The sequence below is a fragment of the Lampetra fluviatilis genome, assembly GCF_964198595.1.
Source record: "Lampetra fluviatilis chromosome 48 unlocalized genomic scaffold, kcLamFluv1.1 SUPER_48_unloc_1, whole genome shotgun sequence".
NCBI lineage: Eukaryota > Metazoa > Chordata > Hyperoartia > Petromyzontiformes > Petromyzontidae > Lampetra > Lampetra fluviatilis.
The window spans coordinates 47535-71277 of NW_027620429.1; the positions used below are offsets into that span (position 1 = coordinate 47535).

A 23743-nucleotide genomic window follows, 5' to 3' on the forward strand; every position below is an offset into this window, starting at 1 on the left:
ATAGAGGAATGAACTATTGTCCTAAAATAAAGCTGTGGAAGTTTGGCCAATATTGGCCAAAACGGCATAGATTAGTATGCCGATTTTCTTTTTTTTACTTGAAAATTTTATGGTGAAGTTTCCAACTTTTTTACATAATATATCGGATATATAAGGCTAAACAACTCCGAGGATTGCACTTTTGTTGAAAAAGAAAGCTGTAAAAATTTGGCCAATATTGGCCAAAAACGGCATAGGTTAGTATGCCGTTTTGCTTCTTTTTTACATGAAATGTTCATGGTGAAATATCCTACTTTTAATGCAATATATAGCATACTAATGCTAAACAAAAGGGGGGAATTCACTTTTTCTTGGAAAATGTAGCTATGAAAATTTGGATGATTTTGGCATAAAACTGCAAAGGTGCCCTAATCCTAACTACCCCAACCCTAATCCTCAGACATAACCCTAACCCCTAAACCTACACCCTAGCCCCTACCCCTAACCTCTAACCCCTAATCCTAACCCTAAGCCCTGAACCTCATCCCCTAGCCCTAACTTCTAACCCTAACCCCTAACCCTAAACTCTAACGCTAACCCTAAGCCCTAACCCTAAATGACCCTAACCCTAAACCCTAACCCCTACCCCCAACCCCTAACATTCACCCTAACCCCTAACCCCAAACCCCTTGCCCTAACCCCTAACCTCTTCCTCTAACATCTTACCTTAACCCCTAACATTCACCCACACCCTAACACAATTTTGTCCAAAAACGGCATAGATTAGTATGCCAATTTGCTTTTTGGCTAAAAAAGGTGTGCCGATTTTCTGTGAGTTGAAAATGTATCGTGAATTTTTTTATTTTGTATGTAATATGTAGAATACTACAGCAAACACAATGGAGGAATGCACTTGTTGTTGAAAAATAAAGCTATGAGAATTTGGCTCATTTTGGCCATGAACAGCAGAGGTTAGTATTTCGGGTTTTTTTGGGACGTGAACATTTAATCGCAAAATTTTCCACTTTTAATCTAATACATAGCATATTAAGGGTAAATACAATGGATGAATTCACTTTTTTCCAAAAATAAAGCTGTAAAAATTTGGCCAATTGTGGCCAAAGACGGCATAGGTTAGTATGCCGATTTTCTTTTTAAAAAAATCCTTTATATTAAGTTCGCTTGCTTGCTTGCTTTGGACCGTGTAAATCTTGCGGTCGTTTTTTAACCCACTTCCCGTGATCCAATCGAGCTGACATTTTCCACACAAACTCGTTGTGCGTGACAATTAATGTTCGTGCAAAAAAAATTCTAAAATTTTACACTTTTTAGGCAAAATTTTTTTATTTTACATTTATTCGAATAGAACTCATTCATGGCTTTGGCTGAACGTCACGGTGTAGGAGCCCAGAGCGTGACACCTCCACAGGCCCTGGTGGAGTAGTGCAGTTGGTAGCGCCCTCGCTTCCCATGCCTAAGGTCGCGGGATCGATCCCCGCGTCCTCCACAGGCGAATATATTTTTAAATCCTTTATATTAAGTTCACTTGCTTGCTTGCTTACGACCGTGCAAAATTTTCGGTCGTTTTTTAACCCACTTCCCGTGATCCAATCGAGCTGACATTTTGCACACAGACTCGTTGTGCGTGACAATTAATGTTCGTGAAAATTTTTTTCCAAAATTTTACACTTTTAGGACAAAAATATTATATTTAATTACCAATTGCTTAATGCTCCCATGCAATCATATGACCCATAGGTGGCAGCCATCTCAAGCCAGAGGACGAGAGGACTCTAGCCGCCACGCATATAAGAGATTTATAGTGAAAAACTTAGTTTTTACGGGTTATACTTGTTTACATGACATGTTCATGGTGAAATATCCTACTTTTAATGCAATACTAATGCTAAACAAAAGGGAGCAATTAACTTTTGTTGAAAAAGAAAGCTGTAAAAATTTGGCCAATATTGGCTAAAAACGGCATAGGTTAGTATGCCGATTTTCTTTTTGTGGGACGTAAACATTTCATCGTGAAATTTTCCCCTTTTAATCTAATACATAGCATAATAAGGCTAAATACAATAGAGGAATGAACTATTGTCCATAAATAAAGCTGTGAAAGTTTGGCCACTATTGGCGAAAAACGGCATAGATTAGTATGCCGATTCTTTTTTTACTTGAAAATTTCATGGTGAAATTTCCAACTCTTTTTACGTAATATATCGGATATATAAGGCAAAACAACCCCGAGGATTGCACTTTTGTTGAAAAAGAAAGCTGTAAAAATTTGGCCAATATTGGCCAAAAACGGCATAGGTTAGTATGCCGATTTGCTTCTTTTTTACATGAAATGTTCATGGTGAAATATCCTACTTTTAATGCAATATATAGCATACTAATGCTAAACAAAAGGGAGGAATTAACTTTTGTTGAAAAAGAAAGCTGTAAAAATTTGGCCAATATTGGCCAAAAACGGCATAGGTTAGTATGCCGATTTTCTTTTTGTGTGACGTAAACATTTCATCGTGAAATTTTTCCCTTTTAATCTAATACATATGTAGTATTCTGAATGACGGCGGGAAACCACTTGACGGGTAGCACACTTTATTAACACTTGTCTTGCCACAATAACACGTGTGGTCGCTATTGCTCACGCTACACGTTCCACCCGACACGTGTGGTTACTACAGCTCACGCTACACGTTCCACCCGGCTACACACCCACGGGCATTCCAGCCCGTAGCATCCGGGGAACCTACAGACCCACTCCAGCTTGGGCGTGGGTCACGACCTCTGGGTCCCGCGGCCCGGCCCTCACACGGACGTCCGGCCCCGGGTCCCAGGGTCCCGCCTCCGAGCCACACAGGGTCCCGGTCCCTACAAGGACAGCGGGACTAGGGGTCTCAGGGCCCTATCTCTTCCTCCTCCGTCTTCTGTCTTCACTGGTCACCAACTCCCCGAGCGCCCGCGCGCACCGCCTTATATAGCCCTCCGCTCCCAGGAGACGGAGCCTATGCGGACCGCGATGTGAGCACCCACCTTAGTTGACCAATCACCACGCGCAGAAAACACGATCCTTACCGCCAGCGCGTATCACCACTACACATAGCATAATAAGGCTAAATACAATAGAGGAATGAACTATTGTCCATAAATAAAGCTGTGAAAGTTTGGGCACTATTGGCGAAAAACGGCATAGATTAGTATGCCGATTTTCTTTTTTTACTTGAATATTTCATGGTGAAATTTCCAACTTTTTTACATAATATATCGGATATATAAGGCAAAACAACCCCGAGGATTGCACTTTTGTTGAAAAAGAAAGCTGTAAAAATTTGGCCAATATTGGCCAAAAACGGCATAGGTTAGTATGCCGATTTGCTTCTTTTTTACATGAAATGTTCACGGTGAAATATCCTACTTTTAATGCAATATATAGCATACTAATGTAATGCGGGCGTAAACGACCTTCCGGATGTGACGTCACGGGGGGGAGGAGTTACGTCACGTGGGAGAAGGGTTCGGGTCTTTAAGGGGAGAAACCGGAAGAGGAAGGGAGGTGGTTGGAGACTGGACTAGGGTGAGGCCACGCAGGGCGAAGGCTGGGAGGAGTGGCGAGATCGCCACACACACACGGAGAGCGGATTGGCACCGTCGGCCAGCGGTGACCAACCCAGGGAGCAGCGGTGAGGCTGCAGCGAGGGCAGCCAGCGAGGCTGCACGAAGAGGCAGCAGTGGGACTGTTCAGAGAGAGAGAGCAGTGGTGGAGCTGCAGCGAGGGCAGCCGGAGAGGCTGCGCGAGGAGATCAGCAGCGAGGCTGCTAGAGGCTACGGGAGCGACACGAGGAGACCAGCAGCGAGGCTGCTAGAGGCTACGGGAGCGACACGAGGGGATCAGCAGTGAGGCTGCTAGAGGCTACGGGAGCGACACGAGGAGATCAGCAGTGAGGCTGCTAGAGGCTACGGGAGCGACACGAGGAGATCAGCAGCGAGGCTGCTAGCGGCTACGGGAGCGACAGCAGCGTCGGCGCCGAGCGGAGGGTCTCAGAGGGAGAGAGCCGTGTGGGAAAAGTAGACGAACCCGAATAAAGGACACCAAGCCAGATACCGTGGTCGAGTCTTTTATTACACTAATGCTAAACAAAAGGGAGGAATTCACTTTTGTTGAAAAAGAAAGCTGTAAAAATTTGGCCAATATTGGCCAAAAACGGCATAGGTTAGTATGCCGATTTGCTTCTTTTTTACATTACATGTTCATGGTGAAATATCCTACTTTTAATGCAATATGTAGCATACTAATGCTTAACAAAAGGGAGGAATTCGCTCTTTCTTGGAAAATGTAGCTCTGAAAATTTGGATGATTTTGGCATAAAACTGCATAGGTGCCCTAATCCTAACGACCCTAACCCTAACTCTCAGCCATAACCCTAATCCCCTAACCTAAACCCTAGCTCCTAACCCTAAACTTAACCCCTAACCCTAACCTAAACCGCTAACCATAACTCTAACCCGCACCCTAACCCTAACCTGAACCCCTAATCCTAACCCCTAACCCTAAACCTAATTCCTAACCCTAATCCCAAACCCTAATTGATATGCCTTTAAACGCGTCTCGGCGAGATGAGTTGAATTGTATATGGCGCGACCCTGTCGAGTAGAGTCGAAGGACATCCACCACTTGCTTGTTGTGTGACTTGTGGAACCGGGGCGGCATTTTGCATTGAAGTCTATGATGGCTGTGATTTTTGCCGATTTGAAGCGCACTGTTTGGGAATGCAGTGCGTTTCACTATTTCAGCACCGATGTTCACCAAATATGCAACGGTGTAAACGTATGGGACAGCTTGGGATGTCAATGCAGTAGTTTGTTACTTGAAAATCCGTGAAGAAATAAAGAATTGAAGTGCAAATCGGCCAGATAGTTTCGTTTTTATTTCCGGCGCTTGACGTGTTACGTGTGCCCTCTGGTGTACACGTGCAGTACCACAAGCATTCAATTCGTGGTGACGTCTGCTATGTGGTGGACATGTGCAGTGTAGGCCAACACAGTTCGCCAGCAGTTGCCGCTGTCAGGCGTCACCCCGCGCGTTCCCCGCAGTTGTGAGTCGCTGCTGCTGCTGCTGCGGCGTCCTGGCGTTAGTCCCAAGCGGGTTGGCGGCGATGAAGCCGTGAAGACGCCGCACAGCGCCACTGCTGCTGTCACCGCGCCAGGCACTGCAGTTGTACCATATGACCACACGGTGGAGCTACAGCACCTAGTTGGTTAAGGTATTTCAGCGAGTGTCCATGTTGGTTAAGTTATTAAGCGAGTGTCCATATTGGTGAAGTTATTTTAGCGAGTGTCCATGATGGTTGGGTTATTTAGCGAGTGTCCATGATGGTTAGGTTATTAAGCGAGTGTCCATGTTGGTTAGGTTATTTAGCGAGTGTCCATGATGGTTAGGTTATTAAGCGAGTGTCCATGATGGTTGGGTTATTTAGCGAGTGTCCATGATGGTTGGGTTATTTAGCGAGTGTCCATGATGGTTAGGTTATTTAGCGAGTGTCCATGTTGGTTAGGTTATTTAGCGAGTGTCCATGATGGTTAGGTTATTTAGCGAGTGTCCATGATGGTTAGGTTATTTAGCGAGTGTCCATGATGGTTGGGTTATTTAGCGAGTGTCCATGATGGTTGGGTTATTAAGCGAGTGTCCATGTTGGTTAGGTTATTTAGCGAGTGTCCATGATGGTTAGGTTATTAAGCGAGTGTCCATGATGGTTGGGTTATTTAGCGAGTGTCCATGATGGTTAGGTTATTTAGCGAGTGTCCATGATGGTTAGGTTATTAAGCGAGTGTCCATGTTGGTTAGGTTATTTAGCGAGTGTCCATGATGGTTAGGTTATTAAGCGAGTGTCCATGATGGTTGGGTTATTTAGCGAGTGTCCATGATGGTTGGGTTATTTAGCGAGTGTCCATGTTGGTTAGGTTATTTAGCGAGTGTCCATGATGGTTGGGTTATTTAGCGAGTGTCCATGATGGTTGGGTTATTTAGCGAGTGTCCATGATGGTTAGGTTATTTAGCGAGTGTCCATGATGGTTAGGTTATTTAGCGAGTGTCCATGATGGTTAGGTTATTTAGCGAGTGCCCCCCCCCCCCCCGTTGGTAGCGCCGAGGGCAGAGGTCGCAATCGTGTACCCGATACCCGTACCCGACCCGATACCAGGCTATCCGGCCGGGTACGGGTACCCGTTTGCGACCCTGGTGCGGCCGGGTACGGGTAAGGAATCAAACCCCGTTTGCGACCTTTGGCCGAGGGGCTTATCTGTCTGGGATCCTGAGCCCCCAGCAGTCCCTCCTGCAGATGGGCCCCGTCTACCACTGCCGGTAAGTGCGGCCCATCTACGGCACTACACCTACATCATTGCTTTATTGACCTGGTCAAGGCGTATGATACCATCAGGAGACCTAGGCTCTGGCTTGTTCTTAGTGCTTTTAGAGTCCCTGAATCACTGCTCACAATCAATAAGGACCTTCAGGATGGTGAGCAGGCCTGGGTAAAACTACGTGGCTGGGAGTCAGAGCCATTCCCTGTTCACCTTATGTGACTTATTTAACATTCATTTCGACCACGTAGTTCGTGAAGCCTTCGATGGCTGTACCGGAGGAATTTCCATCTGGTACAGACACAATGGGAGGCTGATCGATGCCTGGGTGCGGTCAAGGGATGGCACCCTATTGGCCAATGATCTGGTAATTGCTGCTCACACAGAGGAGGAGTTGGAGGCGCTGCTGCTAAACCTGGAGCGTGCCACTAAGAGGTGGGGCCTTACCATAAGCCCCACCAAAACTAAGCACCTGCATGGTATTTTGTACCATCGGAAATTCCACCCCCACAACTCCCAATTGGTGATGGGGCAGTTGTGGAGAGAGTGGAGAGTTTCCCATACCTGGGCAGTGTGCTCATGACCGGCTCCAGTATGACAGCAGAGGTCTCACTCCGAACCAGTCGAGTGGAATTATCCTTTAATCGGTTGCGTAACACTGTGTGGAAGCTACCTGATGTGTCGCTCCACATGAAGCTTCAGGTCGTCTCGGTCACAGTCATTCCCTCCCTTTCTCTACGCTTGCAAAACGTGGACCCCCGAATATAACATCTTTGCTAGTTAGAAACATTTAGGCTGGCCTGCCTACGATCCATCCTGGGTTTAACCAGGCTGGATTGTGTGAGGAGCTCACAAATCCTTGAAAGATCTGGACAAAGTCCCATCAGTGAGCTCCTCTGGCACGGCACGGGCTAGAGAAGAGATAGAATGTGGTACAGGAGGATGTTGAGCTGAGTGGACTTGCCGATAACTGGTACCAGCAGTGTCAAGATCGGCCTCTGTGGAGGAGTCTCATGAAGGATACTCCTGGGGAGTTGGAGGCAGTCGCCCTCCAACAACAACGGAGGGCGGAGGAGCAACGTTCACAACGAGCGGAGCGCCGGGTGGCTAAAGCACAGCAAGTTGGTACAGTAGAGGGCACAGGTGGTGCATCAGCCAGTCATCTCAGTCATTCGACCCGTGGCACCTGGGTCTGCCCTGTGACCTCCTGCCAGCGGGCGTTCGACACTTCACGTGGCCTCAACGTACACATGGCCTGGCACAAGCGTTGTGGTGACGTCACCGCCACTTAGTGGTGAATGGCGGTAGTTGTTGGTGTGTGGGTGTATGAATGGGTGTGTGAATGGATGTTTGTGGGTGAGTGGATGCGAGCGAGCGGGTGGGTGAGTGGATGTGACTGGGTGTGTGAGAGTTGGCGGTGAGTTGGGAAGGTTGAGGCTTCGTCTCAGGCAGTGGACAGACCAGGACAGCACGAGTTTGTGATCAGTTTTAAAGGGGTTACAGATTTATTCCAGAACGCGGGGCAACTGCCCAACGCACGTGACCCCACGTTGGCCTTATCAATAATCTCCGAGCTTCCAACTCGGCTCACTTGGACTTATCCTCGGAGCAGCTGCTTCTGGCTTGTCATCGAACGTAGATGGTCACCGCATCGCGCTGTTTCAGATACGCTTCTGCGGCCGTCTGGACCGCTCTTCCTTCTGATATTAGGAAGACACTGGGAGCTATTCACTTTTAAATCATCTAGATTGAAAACTAGTTTCTTTATAAAATGAGGTTTGTGTTTAGTTTGTTGTCCTAGCAGTGTTGACTACGTACGGTGTGAAAAAAGTTCAATATACGTACACACTTACATACACAAAGAAGTTCAACATGCGTACATACGTACACACACATTCTCTCGAAAGCACTGGCACTGAGACCCTGGGTTCAAGCCCTGGATCTGGGTGTCTCTGTCTTTGGGTTCATAATGGCTGTGTCACTTGAACCACTGCCCACGAAACATCGAGTTCAAGCCCGATTCTGGGTCTCTCCGTTTCTGACAGGGTTCACAATGGCCGTGTGTGTAACCATGGCTAGCCTCACCGAGTCGCATGGCTTTATTTTCAGGAGGGTCCTGTCCACTGTTGTTGTTCCCAGCAGTAGGGTTGGGGGGCAGGTGGGGGGGGGGTTTCTCAGCATTGGCACGTAAGTGGCTATGAGATGTCATCTCCCTCGCCTGGTCTACAGGAGGTCGTGAGTTCGATCCCAACCCTGACGCCTGCTGCTGCCTATTTGGAGTTTGCGTCTCTCTTTTTCCCCGTGGCTGCGTGGATTTTCTCCGAGTGCTCCGGTCTTTCCCTCCACATTTAGAAACAGGCGGTGCGAGTATTTGGCTGCTGCTATAAATCCCCCCGTGATGATGAGATCAGCAACTTGGTTGGCTGCGATCGTTTGTAACATGCAGGAGGATGCTTCTGAGAAAGAGCTGCCTGGCTCAGTGGGTCTCACCGGCTACAATACAAACGTTTGGTTGTGGGATTTGGCTGAATAACAGTTCCACAGCGGGTGCAGGTTAAGCTTTGCAGAACAGAATTTTAGACCAACCGAGTTCATCTCGCGAGGCCGACAAGGGCCGGATCGGAGAGACGGTCACAACTGCAAGGCTCCTGTCGATGGGACTTTGTTGACGGTATCAAAATGGTGACAAAAAACCGACTACCATATTCAAACACCAAAGAGAGACACACCCACTGTTATTTCAGGGCATCGAATCTGCATGAACCCACACGCGCTCGTGGCAAACAAACGTGCTCCGCTAGTGACGTCAGCATCGTCTTTGCCATGGAGACATCCTTCGTCGTGGCCTCGTCTCACCACGACTTGTGTCGGTGTTCTCATCGAATCAAATCCCTTTCCTCCGCACCTCCAATTAGTGCAAGTAACTACGTACACGCCGCCAAAGAGCTCCACCGCGCGTACAACAACGTAGATTCAAATGTTCCGGACGCCGACGCTCGGAAGTGCTAACCGGTTTCGACCACAAGGCTCGAACCGGTTTCTTGGACGGGGTTAACGGTTGGACGACCCGGGGAGTGACCGGCCAAGACCGAGTCGGCTGGGACTCGGCACTCCTCACACCGAGGTCTCGACGTCCGGCGGAGGGGGCTGCTCGGAGCGTCGGCGACTCTCCTGGTCTGGGAAGGGAAACGTGGAGAGAGCAAGAGGGAGAGAGGGAGAGAGAGAGCGAGAGAGAGAGGGAGAGGGAGAGAGAGAGCGAGAGAGAGAGAGAGAGCGAGAGAGGGAGGGAGAGGGAGAGAGAGAGCGAGAGAGAGAGGGAGGGAGAGAGAGAGGGAGGGAGAGAGAGAGAGAGAGAGCGAGAGAGAGAGCGAGAGAGGGAGGGAGAGGGAGAGAGAGAGCGAGAGAGAGAGGGAGGGAGAGAGGGAGGGAGAGAGAGAGAGAGAGCGAGAGAGAGAGCGAGAGAGAGAGGGAGGGAGGGAGAGGGAGAGAGAGAGAGAGCGAGAGAGAGAGAGCGAGAGAGAGAGAGCGAGAGAGAGAGCGAGAGAGAGAGCGAGAGAGAGAGGGAGGGAGGGAGAGGGAGAGAGGGAGAGCGAGAGAGAGAGAGGGAGAGAGAGAGAGGTCAACGACACGGCCAGCCTCCCCCCTGACCCCGAGACCTGCACGGCCCGAGGTCTCGACACGCCGCGTCTCCGCGTCTTGGTGTCCCGCCCAGCACAATCCGTGTACACCCCCCCCCTCCCGTGCCCCCCCCTCCCGTGCCCCCCACCCTGTAACCCCCCCTCCTGTGCCCCCCACCCTGTAACCCCCCCCCCTCCCCGTGCCCCCCACCCTGTAACCCCCCCCCCTCCCCGTGCCCCCCCCCCCACTCACCCTGCACCAGCCCGGCGAGCTTCTTCTTGTACTTGAGCCTCTTCTTGCGCAGGATGCGCGTCTTGACATTGAGCGGAATGTCCGGGATCAGCCACGCCACACACACCTTGATCGCCACCACCAGGTGCTGGGACAGAGACACACACACAGATATATACACACACAGAGATACACACACAGAGAGATATACACACACACAGAGATACACACAGAGAGATACACACACACACCTTGATCGCCACCACCAGGTGCTGGCACAGAGACACACACACAGAGATACACACACAGAGAGATACACACACACCTTGATCGCCACCACCAGGTGCTGGGACAGAGACACACGCAGAGATATATACACAGATGTAGGGGTGTTACGGGAGGGCGAACAAACACACCAGGGGTGGTGATGCCCGCACGCGGAAGGATGCTAACATCCACGTCCGCACCGGTTAGCCTGGGGGGCTGTAACGGCGCTGTGATCCCCCACGGGCCCACCCCTCGGGGGGGGGGGGAGTTGCTCTACAAGGCGGTGAGCCGGTGGGCTCGGGGTTCAGTGTTCAGCTTAAACCAGTGAAGAGCGAAGACCGGCTAGATAGCCCCTGGGACTCCCCTGGATTTCCGTCCTTCTAAGGAGCGACCAGGGCAAGCCAGTGGCGTGGCCCCGAGAGCCCAGAGCCGATGCTCTTGTCAGAGCCGGTCTGGTGACTCAGGGTGCCGTGATCCCGGCTTGCCCAAAGCTGGGTCAGCTAGCCTCCCCTGGCTCTCGAGTGGAGGACCTGGGAGCAGGCTAGCCAGGATAGAGATAGTGGGGTCTCCCTGTTAGACGGATGAAGGGGCCGTTACCCCTTTGAGTGTTGTATACATTGGCCTGTGCTGAGTGAAACGTTATAATAAATAAGTGTGTCTCCGACTACGTCGTCCACGTCTCATTGAACCTACTACACAGATATACACACACACACAGATACACACAGAGATACACACACACAGAGATACACACACACCTTGATTGCCACCACCAGGTGCTGGGACATATACACACGCAGATATACACACACACATAGATATACACACAACAACAACAACAACCGCCATTCGCCACTAAGTGGCGGTGACGTCACCACGACGCTTGTGCCAGGCCATGTGCACCCTGAGGCCACGTGAAGTGTCGAACGCCCGCTGGCAGGAGGTCACGGGGCAGACCCATGTGCCACGGGTCGACTGACCGAGATGACCGAGATGACTGGCTGATGCACCACCTGTGCCCCCTACTGTGCCAACTTGCTGTGCTTTAGCCACCCGGCGCTCCGCTCGTTGTTGTGAGCGTCGCTCCTCCGCCCTCCGTTGTTGTTGGAGGGCGACTGCCTCCAACTGCCCAGTAGCGTCCTTCACGAGCCTCCTCCACTGAGGCCGATCTTGACACCGCTGGTACCAGTCATCGGCAAGTCCACTCAGCTCCACGTCCTCCTGTACCACATCGCTCCATCTCTTCTCTAGCCCGTGCCGCGCCCGTTTAGCCCCCTCGATCCGGCCGAACAAAAGCTGTTTAGGCATGCGGTGGCTGGGCATGCGGGCTACATGACCCAGCCAACGCAGCCTTGCCTGCCGGAGGAGCTCACTGATGGGACTTTGCCCAGATCTTTCAAGGACTTGTGAGCTCCTCACACAATCCAGCCTGGTTAAACCCAGGATGGATCGTAGGCAGGCCAGCCTAAATGTTTCCAACCGGCGAAGATGCTCCACTAGGGGGGTCCACGTTTCGCAAGCGTAGAGAAGGGAGGGAATGACCGTGGCCGAGAAGACCTGAAGCTTCGTGCGGAGCGACAGACCAGGTAGCTTCCACACAGCGTTATACACACACACACAGATATACACACACACACATACACACACACACAGAGATCCACACACACACAGAGATATACACACACAGAGATACACACACACACATATACACACACACAGAGATACACACACACAGAGATACACACACAGTGAGATACACACACCTTGATTGCCACCACCAGGTGCTGGGACAGACACACGCAGAGATATACACACACACAGAGATATATACACACAGAGATACACACACACAGAGATATACACACACACACAAATACACACACACAGAGATACACACACAGAGATACACACATACACACACAGAGATACACACACACATACACACACACAGAGAGAAACACACACACAGATATACACCCACTAGTTATTCTCCCCCCCTCTCTTCGCCCCCCCCGCACCTCGAACAAGAAGACGAAGGCGAAGCGCGCCGCGAGGATGAACCAGAACTGGGGCGTGAACTCGTACTGCTGCTCCGAGAAGGACGGGTGGCGGTAGTCCCTGTACCTGCACCGCGACAACAACAAACAACAACAACAACCAAGAACAACATAGAGACATCACAAGCCACAGAAACAACAACCATCAACAACGGGAGGGAGGGTGAGTGGTGGGTGAGTGAGTGGTGGGGGTGTGTGAGTGGGGTGGGTGAGTGGGGGGGAGTGAGTGGGGGGGTGAGTAGTAGGGTGGGTGAGTAGTAGGGGGGGGTGAGTAGTAGGGGGGGTGAGTGGGGGGTGAGTGGTGGGTGAGTGGTGGGTGAGTGAGTGGGGGGTGAGTGGTGAGTGAGTGGGGGGTGAGTGGTGGGTGAGTGAGTGGTGGGTGAGTGAGTGGGGGGTGAGTAGGAGCGTGACCTGCAGTAGGAGTCGTTGTTGTTGTCGGGGTCTCCGGCGCGCTGCGCTGGCTGCGTGAAGTTCTCCAAGTGGCGCACGTGGAACACGGACAGACTGCTGTTCACATAGCCCTGTAGACACCTACACACAGTACACACACACAGTACACACACCATACACACAGTACACACACACCATACACACAGTACAACGTGGAACACGGACAGACTGCTGTTCACATAGCCCTGTAGACACCTACACACAGTACACACAGTACACACACACAGTACACACACCATACACACAGTACACACACACACCATACACACAGTACAACGTGGAACACGGACAGACTGCTGTTCACATAGCCCTGTAGACACCTACACACAGTACACACAGTACACACACACAGTACACACACCATACACACAGTACACACACACCATACACACAGTACAACGTGGAACACGGACAGACTGCTGTTCACATAGCCCTGTAGACACCTACACACAGTACACACACACAGTACACACACCATACACACAGTACACACACACCATACACACAGTACAACGTGGAACACGGACAGACTGCTGTTCACATAGCCCTGTAGACACCTACACACAGTACACACAGTACACACACACAGTACACACACCATACACACAGTACACACACACACCATACACACAGTACAACGTGGAACACGGACAGACTGCTGTTCACATAGCCCTGTAGACACCTACACACAGTACACACAGTACACACACACAGTACACACACCATACACACAGCACACACACACCATACACACAGTACAACGTGGAACACGGACAGACTGCTGTTCACATAGCCCTGTAGACACCTACACACAGTACACACACACACTGTACGCACACTGTACGCACACACTGCACACACTGGTACACAGAGAGACTGCTGTTCGCATAGCCCTGCAGGTATCTACAGTACACACAACAACAACCGCCATTTGCCACGATGTTGCGGTGATGCCACGTGAAGTGTCGAACGCCCAATGGCAGGAGGTCACGGGGAAGATCCAGCAGGTGCCATGCATCAACTGACTGAGATGAGTGGCCAATGCACCACCTGTGCCCCCTACTGTATCAACTTGCTGTGCTTTAGTCACCCGGCGCTCCGCTCGTTGTTGTGAGCGTCGCTCCTCCGCCCTCCGTTGTTACTTTAACTGCCCAGTAGCATCCTTCACGAGCCTCCTCCACAGAGGCCGATCTTGACACCGCTGGTATCAGTCATCGGCAAGCCCACTCAGCTCCACGTCCTCCTGTACCACATCACTCCATCTCTTCTCTAGCCCGTGCTGTGCCAGTTTAGCCCCCTCGATCCGGCCGAACAAAAGCTGTTAAGGAAAGCGGTGGCTGGGCATGCGGGCTACATGACCCAGTCAACGCAGCCTTGCCTGCCGGAGGAGCTCAGCAATGGGACCTTGTCCAGATTTTTCAAGGAATTGTGAGCTCCTCACACAATCCAGCCTGCAGGTTAAACCCAGGATGGATCCGTAGGCAGGCCAGCCAAAATGCTTCTAACCAGCGAAGATGCTCCATTAGGGGGGTCCACGTTTTGGAAACGTAGAGATCGGAGGACATGACCATGGCCGAGAAGACCTGAAGCTTCGTGCGGAGCGACAGACCAGGTAGCTTCCACACAGCGTCACGCAACCGATGAAAAGAAAATGCCGCTCAACTGATTCGGAGTGAGACCTCTGCTGATAAACTGGAGCCTGTCATGAGCACACTGCCCAGGTATGGAAAACGCTCCACTCTCTCCACAACTGCCCTATCACCGATTGGGCATTGTGGGGGTGGATTATCTGATGGTACAAAATACCCAGGCAGGTGCTTAGTTTTTGGTGGTGAACCTGGAGTGGCACGCTGCAGGTTCAGCAGCAGCGCCTCCAACTCCTCCTCTGAGCGAGCATCTGGTTCTGGATAGAGAGAGTGAGTGAGTCTTTTTCACTCTTCGGAATCTCTTTGCCAAGACAAAAACCACAGAGCAACATGTTCTGGAGCTGCTCTTTGCAGATGACTGCGCACTTCTTGCGCACACGGACGAGGCCCTACAAGCTCGTCGTCAACTGTTGATCTGCGGCGGCCAATGCTTTTGGCCTGACCATCAGCCTCAAGAAAACAGAGGTGTTATACGAGCCCCCACCTCGTGGAGTGTAGACCCCACCACCGTCAATCACTATCGACAACACCCATCTCAATGCAGTGGAGCAGTTCACATGCCTGGGCAGTGTAATATCCAACGACGCATCCATCACCACGGACATTGAGACAATGGACTTTCCGAGGCAAACTGCTCCTTTGGAAGGCTCCACGAGCGCATCTGGCAGAGCCACTCACTTCGCCTCACCGCAAAGATACAGGGCAGTTGTTTCTGTTGTAGTCACCGCAAAGATACAAGTTGTTGTTTCTGTTGTAGTCACCGCAAAGATACAGGGCAGTAGTAGTCACCACCTGTTTATACGGCTCAGAATCCTGGGCCCTGTACAAGAAACAGCTTCAGCTGCTGGAGCGTTTCCACCAGCGCTGCGCATGTTCTATCATGAGCATGAGATGGCAGGGCGATGTCACAGACAACAGAGTCCTGGAGAGAGCGCAGACACCCAGCATTGAATCCGTCCTGCTGCTTCGTCAGCTCCGCTGGGCTGGCAACGTCTCGCGCACGGAGGACACCAGGATGCCCAACGCGGTCCTCTACGGTGAGCTGTGTCATGGGAAGCGAGACACGAGAGGACCTCGCAGACGCTTCAAGGAGCAGCTCGAACAGCAACTGACCCCTGGGGGTATCAACAGCCGAAGCTGGGAGCTCGGGGCTGCGGACAAACACCGCTGGCACTCCAGAGCCAACGAAGCAGCTAAAATGGCAGACCGAACGGGGCGCAAAGCTTCAACAGAAAAATGGAACCGCAGAACGACTGCCACCAGGGACACGTCCCCCAATCGGACCCTGACTGGTCAGGAGTTCAAATGCACCACCTGCCGCAGAATCTGCAAGTCAAAGATCAGGCTGGACAGCCACCATCGCGCGCCTGCCAATTGCATGGACCTCATTCCTCCCTGGTCTACGCAAGCGAAGAACCAGCCGACGACAATGACGACAAGTGAGTGTCAAGGTGTGTGTGTGAGTGAGAGTGTGTAGGTGTGTGTGAGTGTGAGAGTGTGTGAGTGTGAGTGTGTAGGTGTATGTGTGAGTGAGAGTGTGTGAGTGTGAGTGTGTAGATGTGTGTGTGTGAGTGAGTGTGTGTGTGAGTGTGTGAGTGAGTGTGTGTGTGAGTGAGTGTGTGTGTGAGTGAGTGTGTAGGTGTGTAGGAGTGTTAGTGTGTGTGTAGGTGCGTGTGTGTGTGTGAGAGTGTGTAGGTGTGTGAGTGAGAGTGTGTGTGTGTGAGTGAGTGTGTAGGTGTGTAGGAGTGTGAGTGAGTGAGTGAGGATGAGTGAAAGAGTGAGAGTGTGAGTGAGTGAGTGACCTCTTGGCCCTGTATTGTCCCTGCCCCGCACAGGGGCCGTACGCGTGGATGTAGACGAGGCGTGGGATGAAGTCGGAGGTGATGGCGATGACGAGCGCGTTGGTGATCACCGCCACCACGCCGATGAACTCCAGAATCCCGAACCAGATTCCTGACACGAACACACGCAGACAAAGAGAGCCCAGGTAGCTTATAACAGGACTGTAGGGGCAAGTGCTGTTAGTAGCAAGTAGCAGCAGCACCGGCGAAGGCCTGGCACATGAGGGGGGGGGGTGGTGTGGGCTAGCACCACCCCACGGTGGCCCACCCGGCCGCCTTTGTCTCTCCCTGTGTGTGTCTCTCTCTGTGTGTCTCCCTCTGTGTGTCTCCCTCTGTGTGTCTCCCTCTGTGTCTCTGTGTGTCTCCCTCTGTGTCTCTGTGTGTCTCCCTCTGTGTGTCTACCTCTCTGTGTCTCCCTGTGTGTGTCTCCCTCTGTGTGTCTCCCTCTGTGTATCTCCCTCTGTGTCTCTGTGTCTCTCTGTGTGTGTCTCCCTGTGTGTGTGTCTCCCTCTGTGTGTGTCTACCTCTGTGTGTGTCTACCTCTGTGTGTCTCCCTCTGTGTGTGTCTCCCTCTGTGTGTCTCCCTCTGTGTGTCTCTGTGTGTCTCTCTCTGCATCTCTGTGTGTCTCCCTCTGCGTCTCCCTGTGTGTCTCTGCGTCTCGCCGTGCGAGTCCCCTGTGAGTGTGCGAGCGAGTCACCGATGTCGCGAGCTCTCCTGGCCACGGGTCTCCGCCAGGAGGCGCACAGCTTCCACGCGTCAATGCGGATCTCCAGCAGGTTGTTGGTGAGCGCCAGCAGCGGGGCCAGCGGGAACGCCGCAACGAAGATCGTCACGAAGCCAAACTGCAGCACTGCCAGGGGCATCAGCAGCATCAGCAGCAGCATCATCATCGCCAGTAGCATCATCAGCAGCAGCATCAGCAGCATTGCCAGTAGCATCATCAGCAGCATCATCATCGCCAGTAGCATCATCATCAACAGCATCATCATCATCATCGCCACGAGCATCATCATCAGCAGTAGCAGCAGCATCGCCAGTATCATCAGCATCAACAGCATCATCATCGCCACTAGCATCATCATCAACAGCATCATCACAATCGCCAGTAGCATCATCATCAGCAGTACCAGCAGCATCGCCACTAGCATCATTATCAACAGCATCATCATCATCATCATCGCCACTAGCATCATCATCAGCATCATCATCATCATCATCGCCACGAGCATCATCATCAACAGCATCATCATCATCGCCACGAGCATCATCAACAGCATCATCATCATCGCCACTAGCATCATCATCAGCATCATCATCATCATCATCGCCACGAGCATCATCATCAACAGCATCATCATCATCATCGCCACGAGCATCATCATCAACAGCATCATCATCATCGCCACGAGCATCATCAACAGCATCATCATCATCATCATCGCCACTAGCATCATCATCAGCATCATCATCATCATCATCGCCACTAGCATCATCATCAACAGCATCATCATCATCATCATCGCCACTAGCATCATCATCAGCATCATCATCATCGCCACGAGCATCATCATCAGCATCATCATCATCATCATCATCGCCACGAGCATCATCATCAGCATCATCATCATCATCATCATCGCCACTAGCATCATCATCAGCATCATCATCATCATCATCGCCACTAGCATCATTATCAGCATCATCATCATCATCATCGCCACTAGCATCATCATCAGCATCATCATCATCATCGCCACTAGCATCATCATCATCATCATCGCCACGAGCATCATCATCAGCATCATCATCATCATCGCCACTAGCATCATCATCAGCATCATCATCATCATCATCATCGCCACTAGCATCATCATCAGCATCATCATCATCATCATCGCCACTAGCATCATCATCAGCATCATCATCATCATCATCGCCACGAGCATCATCATCAACAGCATCATCATCATCGCCACGAGCATCATCAACAGCATCATCATCATCATCATCGCCACTAGCATCATCATCAGCATCATCATCATCATCATCGCCACTAGCATCATCATCAACAGCATCATCATCATCATCGCCACTAGCATCATCATCAGCATCATCATCATCGCCACGAGCATCATCATCAGCAGTAGCAGCAGCATCGCCAGTAGCATCATCATCAACAGCATCATCATCATCGCCAGTAGCATCATCATCAACAGCATCATCATCATCATCGCCACTAGCATCATCATCAGCATCATCATCATCGCCACGAGCATCATCATCAGCAGTAGCAGCAGCATCGCCAGTAGCATCATCATCAACAGCATCATCATCATCGCCAGTAGCATCATCATCAACAGCATCATCATCATCATCATCATCGCCACTAGCATCATCATCAGCATCATCATCATCGCCACTAGCATCATCATCAACAGCATCATCATCATCATCATCATCGCCACTAGCATCATCATCAGCATCATCATCATCATCATCATCGCCACGAGCATCATCATCAGCAGTAGCAGCAGCATCGCCAGTAGCATCATCATCATCAGCATCATCATCATCGCCACTAGCATCATCATCAACAGCATCATCATCATCATCGCCACTAGCATCATCATCAGCATCATCATCATCATCATCGCCACGAGCATCATCATCAGCAGTAGCAGCAGCATCGCCAGTATCATCATCAGCATCATCATCATCATCGCCACTAGCATCATCAACAGCATCTTCATCATCGCCACTAGCACCATTATCAACAGCATCATCAGCATCGCCACGAGCATCATCATCGATAGCAGCAGCAGCAGCTGATGATGATAGCGCTGATGTTGCTGGTGCTGAAGTTAATGATACTACTGCTGGTACTACTGCTGGTACTACTGATGGTACTACTGATGGTACTACTGCTGCTGATACTACTGATGGTACTACTGATGGTACTACTGCTGGTACTACTGATGGTACTACTGCTGGTACTACTGCTGGTACTACTGATGGTACTACTGATGGTACTGCTGATGGTACTACTGATGGTACTGCTGATGGTACTACTGATGGTACTACTGCTGGTACTACTGATGGTGCTACTGCTGGTACTACTGCTGGTACTACTGATGGTACTACTGATGGTACTACTGCTGCTGGTACTACTGATGGTACTGCTGATGGTACTACTGATGGTACTACTGATGGTACTGCTGATGGTACTACTGATGGTACTACTGCTGGTACTACTGATGGTACTACTGATGGTACTACTGCTGCTGGTACTACTGATGGTACTACTGCTGGTGCTACTGCTGATGGTACTACTGATGGTACTACTGATGGTACTACTGCTGATGGTACTACTGATGGTACTACTGATGGTACTACTGATGGTGCTACTGCTGCTGGTACTACTGATGGTGCTACTGCTGGTACTACTGCTGATGGTGCTACTGCTGATGGTACTACTGCTGATGGTGCTACTGATGGTACTACTGCTGGTACTACTGATGGTACTCTTGCTGGTACTACTGATGGTACTCTTGCTGGTACTACTGATGGTACTACTGCTGATGGTACTACCGATGGTGCTACTACTGGTACTACTGATGGTACTACTGATGGTACTACTGATGGTACTACTGCTGGTATTACTGATGGTACTACTGATGGTGCTACTGCTGGTACTACTGATGGTATTACTGATGGTACTACTGATGGTGCTACTGCTGGTACTACTGATGGTGCTACTGCTGATGGTACTACCGATGGTGCTACTACTGGTACTACTGCTGGTATTACTGATGGTACTACTGATGGTGCTACTGCTGGTACTACTGATGGTGCTACTGCTGATGGTACTACTGATGGTGCTACTGATGGTACTACCGATGGTACTACTGATGGTACTACTGATGGTGCTACTGCTGGTACTACTGATGGTGCTACTGCTGGTACTGCTGATGGTACTACTGATGGTACTACTGATGGTACTACTGATGGTGCTACTGCTGCTGGTACTACTGATGGTGCTACTGCTGGTACTACTGCTGGTACTACTGCTGGTGCTACTGATGGTACTACCGATGGTACTACTGCTGCTGGTACTCACCCATCTCGAGGTACTCGTAAGCGAGGAAGTACTCTGGAGGCTCCTCCAGGCGGAGGTCGTCTTCCCAGCCCCCCACGGGGGGCGCCCCCTGGGGGGCCCCCCCCTTCGAACCACCAAACTTGCGGCAGCAGAAGCTGGGGCGACATCAGCAGCATCATCAGCAGAATCATCAACAGCATCATCAGCAGCATCATCAGCATAATCAGCATCAACATCAACAACAGCATCATCAGCAGCAGCATCATCAACAGCATCATCATCAACAGCATCATCATCAACAGCATCATCAACAGCATCATCATCAGCAGCATCATCAACAGCATCATCAACAGCATCATCATCAGCAGCATCATCAGCAGCAGCAGCATCATCATCATCAACAGCATCATCAGCAGCATCATCATCATCATCAAAAGCATCATCAGCAGCATCATCAACAGCATCATCATCATTAACAACAGCAGCATCATCAGCTGCATCATCATCAGCAGCAGCATCAGTATCATGGTTGTGGTCGTGATGGTTATGATGCTGGTGGTGGTTGTTGTCGTCATGGTTAAGATTATAGATGATGGTGGTTGTTGTTGTTGTTGTTATAGTGGTTATAGTTGTTGTGGTGGTAGTGGTCGTTGTGACTTTAGCGATGATGATGATGGTTGTTGTGGTGGTTGTTGCGGTGGTTGTTGTTGTTGTGGTGGTGGTTGTAGTGGTTGTGATGCTAACGGGCGGCCGAACTCCAAGGCGTTGTTGAAGAGCTGCTTCAGGAGGAGCACGATGGCCATCTGGACACACAGGTCGATGAGGCATCCACTGGGGTGGCACTGCGTACACACACACAGACACACACACAGACACACACACACAGACACACACAGACACACACACACAGATACACACACAGACACACAGACACACACACACACAGACACACACACACAGACACACAGACACACAGACACAGACACACATACACACACACACACAGACACACACACACATACACACACAGACACACAGACACACAAACACAAACACACAGACACACAGACACACACAGACACACACACACATACATACACAGACACACAGACACAGATACACACACAGACACACAGACACACAGACACACAGACACACAGACTCACAGACACACACACACAGACACACAGACACACAGACACACACACACATACACACACACAGACACACACACACATACACACACACAGACACACAGACACACAAACACAAACACACAGACACACAGACACACAGACACACACAGACACACACACACATACACACACACAGACACACAGACACACAAACACAAACACACAGACACACAGACACACACAGACACACACAGACACACCAATAAAACCGCCACTAAGTGATGGTGACATCACCACGGCGCCTGTGCCAGGTCAGGTGCACGTTGAGACCACGTGAAGTGTCGGAGGCTCGCTGGCAGGAGGATCCAGGAAGGACTGAGGTGCCACGGGTCGGCTGACTGAGATGACCGGTAGATGCACCAGCTGTACCCCCCCTACTGTGCCATCTTGCTGCAATTTAGCCGCCCGGCGCGCCACACGTTGTTGTGAGCGTCGCACCTCTGCCCTCAGTTATTGCCTCACGAGCCTCCTGCACAGAGGCCGATCTTGACACCAGTCATCGGCAAGTCCACTCGGCTCCACGTCCTCCATTACCGCATCAGTCCGTCTCTTCTCCAGTCCGTGTTGTGCATGTTCAGCCTCCTTCTATGAGGCCAAACTGCTTGGGCATGCGGTGGCTGGGTATGCGGTGGCTGGGCATGCGGTGGCTGGGCATGCGGTGGCTGGGTATGCGGTGGCTGGGTATGCGGTGGCTGGGCATGCGGTGGCTGGGCATGCGGTGGCTGGGTATGCGGTGGCTGGGCATGCGGTGGCTGGGCATGCGGTGGCTGGGCATGCGGTGGCTGGGCATGCGGTGGCTGGGCATGCGGTGGCTGGGCATGCGGTGGCTGGGCATGCGGTGGCTGGGCATGCGGTGGCTGGGCATGCGGTGGCTGGGCATGCGGTGGCTGGGCATGCGGTGGCTGGGCATGCGGTGGCTGGGCATGCGGTGGCTGGGCATGCGGTGGCTGGGCATGCGGTGGCTGGGCATGCGGTGGCTGGGCATGCGGTGGCTGGGCATGCGGTGGCTGGGCATGCGGTGGCTGGGCATGCGGTGGCTGGGCATGCGGTGGCTGGGCATGCGGTGGCTGGGCATGCGGTGGCTGGGCATGCGGTGGCTGGGCATGTGGGTTACATGACCCAGCCAACGCAGCCTTGCCTGCTGGAGGAGCTCATGGATGAAAATGTGTCCAGATTTTTCAAGGATTTGTGAGCTCCTCACACAATCCAGACTTATTAAACCCAAGATGGATCAGAGGCAGGCCAGCCTCACACACAAATACACACGCACACACACAGATACACACACACACAGACCCGTAGACCCACAAAGACTCACCGAGACCCATCATGATATAGACCCATATCGATCCAGAGACTCAGAGACCCACAGAAACCCAGAGAGACCCACAGAGACTCAAAGACCACAGAGACTCAAAGACCACAGAGATCCAGACTCATATAGATCCATAGGGACCCACAGAGATGCATAGAGACTAATAGACCTACAGAGACTCAGAGGCCGACATAGACCCACAAAGATCCATATAGACCCACAGAGACCCATAGAGACCCATAGATCCAAGGAGATCCAGACACTCATATAGAACCATAGAGACCCGTACGCATCGAGGCCCACATGATAACTCAACTATTTTGGTGTTTTTACCAGACAAGCGACGTTGCCATCACAAATGATCGCTCTGCCACGTGGCTGATATCATCATCTGAACATTTACACCAGCAGCCAAATACTCTAAACGTGACGTTGATTCTAAACGTGGAGAGAAAATCCGTCGAGTCCACGACCTCCTGCGTGCCAGGCGACGGAGATGACATCTCCTAGCCACCACTGCGTGCCCTACTAACAGCACTTGCCCCTACAGTCTGTTGGGCTACACGGGGGAGCTTTGTCTTCAGTGATGTGTGTACACACGCTTACCTCTTCTAGGCGGTACAACTGAAACCAGCGAGCGTAGTTGCCAGGTCTGCCTATGAACCTGCACGCAGCAGAGACAC

The 23743-nt window shown here is 51.2% G+C and overlaps 1 protein-coding gene across 2 annotated transcripts in view; it reads right to left on the reverse strand.

Annotated features, from left to right (window-relative positions):
- Positions 1-7790: 7790 nt before the first annotated feature.
- Positions 7791-23743, reverse strand: part of LOC144953847 (anoctamin-4-like) — a 49530-nt gene continuing 33577 nt past the window's right edge. Inside the window, exons 19-27 of one of the 2 annotated variants that reach the window (XM_078884501.1) lie at positions 23667-23724; positions 21294-21391; positions 20571-20704; positions 17151-17303; positions 16414-16564; positions 12927-13046; positions 12477-12582; positions 10213-10339; positions 7791-9518 (exon numbers count right to left, since the gene is read on the reverse strand). In XM_078884501.1, coding sequence (XP_078740627.1) covers positions 9457-9518; positions 10213-10339; positions 12477-12582; positions 12927-13046; positions 16414-16564; positions 17151-17303; positions 20571-20704; positions 21294-21391; positions 23667-23724 — 1009 coding nt within the window. In that variant the 3' untranslated portion in view covers positions 7791-9456. Of the gene's footprint in view, positions 9519-10212; positions 10340-12476; positions 12583-12926; positions 13047-13442; positions 13771-16413; positions 16565-17150; positions 17304-20570; positions 20705-21293; positions 21392-23666; positions 23725-23743 lie in introns of those variants that run through there. The other variant, XM_078884502.1, reaches the window with a different exon arrangement.